General features: G+C 39.8%; 1 protein-coding gene across 1 annotated transcript; it reads left to right on the top strand.

Annotated features, from left to right (window-relative positions):
* The first annotated feature begins 928 nt into the window (after positions 1 to 928).
* Positions 929 to 7,492, top strand: mbpa (myelin basic protein a). The gene is made up of 6 exons (XM_053334463.1): positions 929 to 1,153; positions 2,888 to 2,983; positions 3,476 to 3,502; positions 4,822 to 4,842; positions 6,352 to 6,435; positions 6,968 to 7,492. The coding sequence occupies exons 1-6, from the start codon at positions 1,034 to 1,036 to the stop codon at positions 7,016 to 7,018; spliced, it is 399 nt and encodes a 132-aa protein (XP_053190438.1). The 5' UTR covers positions 929 to 1,033; the 3' UTR covers positions 7,019 to 7,492.
* Positions 7,493 to 7,717: the final 225 nt, after the last annotated feature.

Here is a 7,717-nt window from a genome sequence, read left to right as displayed (position 1 = left end):
GTCCTCTAATTTAGCTAATTTTTTCAGCAGCTTTTAATTGTACATGCACAAGGCCTTCATCAACAGATTTTAGCAGTTGTCACTGAACTGCAGATGTTTTTATCATCAATCTGAGCACTTTAGAGCTTAAAAATTGAACAACACATTTCATTCTGTTGATTTTGGAAACAGGATTGGGGTTAACACAGTCTTCATCTTCATCTTGATCTTTTTTGTTAGTGCATTATGTCAATCTTCAAAGCTGAACTTAACATTGTAGTAAAACATGATCTTTGGTTCCATTTTTCATTTTTCAATACCAAAATACGACTTTTGAGGCTCCATAAAAATTGCTGTAAAAGTTGGAGCAGCTGCATAAATAATCATGGTTTTAATGTGAAAACGCAGAAATGCAAATAATCCAAACATGCAGAGTCACCATGAACTTATTTTATTGCTCTGCAGACACAGATACTTGGCTCGAGTTCACACGATTTGATATGTTTCACACAGCTTTTCCTTTCTTCTGGCTGTCTCCATATGTTAATCTGGGTGACTGTACATCCAATTTAAACACAATCCATTGAGAAGATACATGAGGCCGACTCAACAATGGCCTCACAGTGCTGCAGGTTGCTTTGCATCAGGGTGTGAGTTCAGACTCATAGATAACCCTTGTTGTCCCAGCGGCCGGGGTGAGGCAGATGGGGAGAGGAACAATGGCAGGGCCCATGCGGAGGGCGGCAGTGACTGACACAGCCACTGAAGCTCCAAAGAATGCATGGAGTCAAGCCAGAACCATGGACCTAACTGCCGTTGCAGCCCCCCCCCTCCCCCCTCCCCCCGCCCTCACCTGACCCTCCTCATGTCCCATGATGCCCCGGGACCAGGGGGGACGACACCTTCAAAGACAGCCCCTGAGCGTCAGCAAGACAGCAAACCACCCAGAAGCAGCAGCAGAGTCGAGAGTTGGCATTGTGAGCTTTGGACTGTCTTGGAAGAGGACTACTGAGTAGACAAAGGTCAATCCCACCCAACCTCAGCAACAGCTAACATGGCTACAGCAAGCACCTCAGGACAGAGCACTTTCGGGCTCGGCAGGAAAAAGAAGAATCCCACTCTGATGGATTCCATTAGCAAGTTCTTCGGAGGAGACAAAAAGAAGAGGAGCAAGGTGAGCAGCAATGCATCTGGATTTACACTAAAGGGGTAGTTCGCTTTTCTTTTCTTTTCTTTTCTTTTCTTTTTTTCCACTGGAACTTTTACATTTTCCAATGTTCCCATTTAAAGTCGCCTTAGTTGTTTTTTCTGCAACTTGTTTAGTGCTTAATTGAATTTGGTGATATTTCTTAAGCCAGTGAGGCAAATACTAATATTTGATCCCCTTTAAATGGTCTAAATGCATTTGCAGAGTTTGTAAAGAATAAAAAAGCAAAACAAACTTTCTTGAAATTTTGAGCTGAGCTTAAAACACAGTCATTTACAAAAATGGCCAGGAGGAGCAGCCGCTTGTTTTGAAAACGACATTTAAAATTGCAATACTCATTTGATGGTTTATTGCATCGCCAAAGGGCTTTTTGCTGAAGCCAACTGATAGTTAACTCACCTAGTGAACACTTCAGCAATTCAGCATCATTTACAAGCTGCAAAGAGAAGTGAGAACTGAGGAACTGGTGCTCTGGTGAAGAACACCAGTTCCTCAGTTTAGATCTTTTTCAAAGAGAAAATTTGTATCAAGCATTTCATGATTTCTAATTCTTTTCGGGAGCTCACATAGTTTTGTTCCACCCACACTTACAAACATATAACAGTCTAATACACAGAACCACTGAGATGCTATGATTGACAATGTAAGCCAACACAACACACACACAGTGCAGATAAATTTAGATTGTAATGGCAGCCTGGCCCTGAACTGGGGATGGAAAAGCTTGGACAAAGCCTCTTTCAAGATTCAAGATTCAACACAGTGTGATTGGAGGGACCCTCAGAAATCATAGCTGCTTTCACTTCTCCTTTCATCTGACATCCAAGCCTGTTTTCTGAGTAGATGCAACACAAGGACACCCGACCTCAGATTTCATGTATTCACAATTTTGATGCATTTTACCTGTTATGTTTGGATCTTTTCCTTCATACTTTGAAGGCTTTCTGTCCTGTAATATGATGCAGTACAAATAGAAAACCTCAAAATAGGCATCTGTGTATACAAATTAGTTTCTTTTCAGGTTTATTTCAGCTGTTTTTTTGGCTTGGTGAAAGATAAAGACAAGTGATAGAAAAACAGAAATTCTAACATTTCTATCAGACTCGAGGATAAACAGTATGACAGAGATATAAGAGGCTTGCTCTGAAGGGTTTGTTAGCTGCACCTTTCATACACTCACAAAGAGACAAGACTTCTGACTGACTCCTAATTATCTCCACCTAATAAATCTCTCAAAAGTGCTCTAAAAGTACAACACTGTAGCCAACCACATCATCCTTTACTTTCTAAAAATCTTACAAGCTGTTTCCTTTCAGTGTCTTAGTAGCCTTTAATAGAATTGATTTTCAGGTTTTATATTGATTTTAAGTTTTTTCTCATACGTATCATCTACTTCATTTTCCTTCTCTCTCACGTTGTAAGGTTTTCCATCCAGTAGGGCCTTGAAGCTGTTGTAATTATTGTAATTATTATATTAAGAGGTACAGTGCAGCTGCGAGCCACTTACAGGAAAGAAAGAAATGATGTCTGTTCACGTCAGCCAATTTTATCAAGAATATAACTACTGCATAAAAAGATTTTTGCTGTTGAGTTACATGATGTTTGAGGGTCTAAACCCCTGATTACATTTGATTTGTGGCGTTTCTTGACATTGTTGTATACCATATCATGTAGTTACTTGACCTCTGTGGATCTTTTCAGGGGTCATTCCGGGGTCACCTGGCCTCCTCACCCCAGCAATCCTCCACCCGCCGTCGTACCAATGAAAATGCTGTGGTGCATTTCTTCAGGAGCATTGTAAGTTTTTCGGCTCACAAATTATATTGTATGCATTACATCATATATCTTGTGTTAACCTTGTACACATTAAGTCATTCTTATTGCATCAGGCTAATATTCAGATATTTAAACGAATGACTTCAGAGCTCACCAGAGTTTGATGACTAAAACTGTCACAGAGCAAACCAATTCCCTCCCCTTTATGACTGTAATTGTCAATGTTTTCCTTTGCTTTACTTTGGATCCAACTCTTGGCATCAGTAGGGTGGCAGCATTTCAAAAACAGCATGCTAAAGTGTTTTCTGCCGCTCCCTCGCTGATTACAAAGCTGCATGAGTCATTTACATACTGATAAAGAAAAAGAATCGGAGGAGATTTCAATCAGCAGCTCAATCATTGCTTTATTTCACAACAGAATTTGTTTTTCTATTTTCTTGCCCTTCAATGCAATCAATCACTCTGTTGTTGTTATTGTTGTTGTTGTTGTCGTCGTCGCTTGGTGTTTCTCAGGTTTCCACTCCACAACCTAAATCCAGGGTGAGTCTCATTTTTCACAAAATCTGTTTTTTGAACATGCCAGCGGTGTAGCAGCAGCAGGGTGATCAAACTCACTCCTGACTGTTTTTTTTTAGATGTGACTATCTACTAATGCTCTTTTTTCAATGGACTCCACTTTGACTTGCTCTAGACGTACACCTTTAATCCACTTTGTGTAGGATTACATAAAGACACATGCCACCAGTCCCCTCTATCTACATGAATCTGTCACACAGTGACATTGGTAACTGATACAGTGCATCACTAGTCACTGGGTTTGTCTCACTTCTTAAAAACTAAAACTTATTACATAACAATTCTACACTTAGCTGTTCTGTGAGGCTCTTCTTACAGTAGGTACAGCTGTGCTTTGAGTGAAATGCTAATGTTAGCATGCTCAAAATGACAACATGCTGATGATTAGCAGGTATAATATTTACCGTTCTAGTTTAGCATGTCAGCAAGCTAACGTTTGCTAATTGGTACTTAATACAAAACTGAGGCTGGGAATGTTATTAGTATTGTCCATCAAAATTGGACAAACTGAAATTTCACCCAGCAATGTCACTGGGCAGAGTTACACAATCCTGTGAGGAGCATCAACGTATGCACCAAATTTCATGATAGTCCATCCAATAACTCTTGAGATGTTTCAGTCTGAACCAAATGGTTCAATCAACATCAATTTAGCTGCTAGTGTGGCAAGATAAATCTCTATATATAGTGGCTTTAAGATGTAGATGGAAGTATGTCAAAATAAATTAGCATTTTATTTAATTGTATAATCATTGGATTATTGGTTGCAAAGGAAATTTCCATGATACAATGTAAACGATGTATGTTTTATGCTAGTGGCTCCCAAACTGGGGGTCCACCCCCCATATGGGTCACAAGATAAATCTGAGTTGATAATCTGGGGAAAAAAGCAATTAGAAACACAGTTTATTGATTTTTCTCTTGTAAACACTGTTCACATAATTTTGCCTTTTCTGGGGAAAGTTTAAAGGGAAAAGTCAATCTTTTATGGAACCACTCATTCTTCGTTTTAAGGGGTCACAGACCAAAGAGGTTGGAAGCCATGTGGTTGCCATCTTAGAGAGAATTGGCTGGATGAAATATTTACCTACAGTATATTTATTGGTAATAGTTGTCAAAGAAATCACCAGTGGGAAACATAGTTAACCACTTTTTAAATTAATGCTATGCACACCAAATAATGCCTTTAACTGAAGGATTCTCAATTGTTTTGAGGAGGATACAGGCACCGTGTCACATGTCTTATCTCATCATGTTACTGTTTGTTTCTTTTTCATGTCCAGTGGAGAGATGTCTTGGGCTTGGTACGTCTCACTATCTTACCTTCTTGAGTAGAACAAAAGCCACACAGCTGACTGCACCGCTCTGTGTTTGTGTGTGAGCAATGATCCCGTCTAAATCTGTCTATACAAAGCTCCTTCGCAATGCGTCCTTTGTCTGCAGTGCACCTGTTACCTAACCATCCTCGTTCTGTCCTCGTTCTCACTTTCTGTGTCACTGCTTTCCTCCTTGATGAAAAATATCTTTTATACATAAGCCAGTGGAATCGAGACTTATTCAAAAGGAGGGCTGGTTCACCAGCGTTTATATAGCTTAGCTGAAAGGCAAATCTGACATCAGCTCACGCTTGATAGGCGCTGCAGTAAATCACTTTCATTGACTGATTAGTTGAAAAGACTCATTTATTCATGATTGAAACCAGCAATCTTGGCTCATTGGTACAGTTATTACATTTCCATTTCCCAATCTTCTTTGCTTCAATCCAGAGCGGCTCACTGCTATTGGATGACTTTGAAACAGCTCAACTATTTATGAACCACAACCGGTAAACATTTTCTCTTAGGACCTCTTGACCTGCATCACCCTCCACCTCCTCTTCTTCTTCCTCCTCTTCCACATCTAGTTCTCTATAACACCTCCATCCCTCTGTGCCAGAGATGATTCACCAATTTATGTGTTTTGGCCTCCCGCCTCCTTTGTGTCTTCTCATCTCTCTAGCCGTCCAGCTGTCCAGCTGCATGTGTGATTTGACAGCAATATCCTCCATCACTGTGGGCCTTACTTTGTCCTTGTCATCCACTTTTCTTCACTTTTCCTTCTCCTAAAGGTTCCTATTATCTGAGTCAGGTCCTTTCACATGTTCATGTTTTCCTCCCTTCATGTGTCTACCATGTTACTCTCTCACAATAACAGATCAAAGAACAGAGACTGTTTCTTCCATGTCACATTGCTGCTGTTGCAGAGAAACCACATACCTGCACCTTTGTTATTTTTCTCTCTTCATAGATGCAGCCCAGAGATTAGGGTTATATAGTGTATCAATTTTTAAAACGTGTCTATAATATCTTGAATTGCAAAATCTTCACGTTTAACTTTTACTGTCCACATGGGAAATTTAGTTTGCAGCAAAGCACATTAAAAACTCAATGAAAAACATCGATCCAAATACCAAAAGGTTGAGCCCAGCGCATTTAAATATATAGTTTGGGTGTTAACAGGACATACTGTGTGCACCTTTTTCTACAATTCTGAAAGGTGCATATTTTTGTGGATATGTGTTTTTTGTTCAACAACAGCAATAGCTGTGTCCTTTGTAACAAAACCTTACTTCAATTGTTTTGTACTTGGCATTTTGGTAAAGTAGTCTCATGTCTCTGATGCTCCGAGGTAAAAAAGTGTCTCATCTTGTGTAGAGAAAAGATCATCAATGTAAAATGAATTAAATGTTTGGTTAAAGGTTACACAAATGACAAACCTGGTTTCAGGCCCTGGTTTCAGGTCTCCATTTGAGCTTACAGAGCATCTTTTTTTAGGCCTCGTCGCCACGTGCTGAGAGCACAAAGTCGCCCATCAGACGACGCAGAGACCAAAGCACACTGTCCAGACTCTTCAACCTGGTGAGCTAACCTCACATTTGCCTCCACCCTTTTCTCAATATCTGCTCTTTTCATCTGTAAAACTGGACCTCATAAACACTGTTTCCTATCTGTGTTTGCCCAAATACAACAGTGATGCTCTCAACAGAGATCAGTGAGTAATACATAAATATAATGATTCACCACCTTTTAGTTTCTCATTCATCACGTTTCATCAACATGCTTTCACAGCAGCCTGTCATCATAATTAACTAACAAGCTGAGGAGCAACATTTTGCACACATTTAAAACCAAGAATGTAATCTCCCTTACACATATTCATCGATATATTGAATCATTCCCATCTACCTAGACTCTTTTGAAGGTTTGCTTTCAGTCTGGATGATCTACCTCAATCCCACTAAATGTGAATTATTTGACAATCACATCACCCATGAACTTTCAGCATAGTTTTTATTGAAAGCTACATCGCCCCAAATTGCTCTTGGAAGCCATCTTTGGGGATAGAAAATATGTTTTTCCCATCCACCTCATCTTCCAATCTTCTCTCCAGGGAGATACCAAGTCCCGCCCCCCCCCTAAACGCTGGAGCACCATCTTCTAAGCTTTCCGCCGAGGACAAAACCACAGATCCATCGCCGATGGGACAAGATGAAGGAGGAGGAGGATCAGATCTGCATGTGGCGGCCTCACAACCTCAAGAAATGTTAACCCACTAACACTTTGTGTATCTTTAGACAGTGAAACAACTTTGGCACAGTTTTAAATCCACTCTCTGGGAATATACTGTGCCAGTTTTCATTTAATCCTACTTCTGAGGATATCTCAGTCATTATTTAGCTGTTTAAGGCTTTAAGAGGTTTGGTCATGCTTTTAGTTAAATATCTCTGTAAAAGTCACCCATTTGGTCTGATGGTGCTAGTGTCTGTTGTCTGGTGTCTGAGGTTTGTTTATGGCAGATGTTTGTTTTTCTATTTGTCTCCTGTTGTCTGCATTTTGTACACGAGTGATGCTTTATGTATCTTTCTAGAAACAAGACTCACCTGCAAAATGCGCCCTTGTTTTTTGTTTCATATGAGAACTCAGTCCTGTTTGTGGTTGTTGTGCTTGAGTGAAATGTATGTTGCCAAAGAAACGCATCTGGAAACGTATGAGTAGTTAATATTGTTTTTCGTAACAGTTTTTATTTCACTGTGCCTCAGTGTGATTAATAGACATGTACAATATGCTATGTAAGTGTATCAAGCGAAAAATGCCCTTTTTAAATGCACTGCTTCATGACTGAGAAATGTCCTAAATATTA

Source organism: Scomber japonicus, chromosome 15, assembly GCF_027409825.1.
Source record: "Scomber japonicus isolate fScoJap1 chromosome 15, fScoJap1.pri, whole genome shotgun sequence".
Lineage (NCBI taxonomy): Eukaryota > Metazoa > Chordata > Actinopteri > Scombriformes > Scombridae > Scomber > Scomber japonicus.
This window is presented reverse-complemented; position numbering and strand designations above follow the sequence as displayed.

Excerpts from the sequence above, each read along its gene's own strand:
- mbpa (XM_053334463.1), top strand. The coding sequence starts at position 1,034 with ATGGCTACAGCAAGCACCTCAGGACAGAGCACTTTCGGGCTCGGCAGG. Across the intron at positions 1,154-2,887 it reads ACAAAAAGAAGAGGAGCAAG|GGGTCATTCCGGGGTCACCT; the intron begins GTGAGCAGCAAT and ends GGATCTTTTCAG. Across the intron at positions 6,436-6,967 it reads TGTCCAGACTCTTCAACCTG|GGAGATACCAAGTCCCGCCC; the intron begins GTGAGCTAACCT and ends TCTTCTCTCCAG.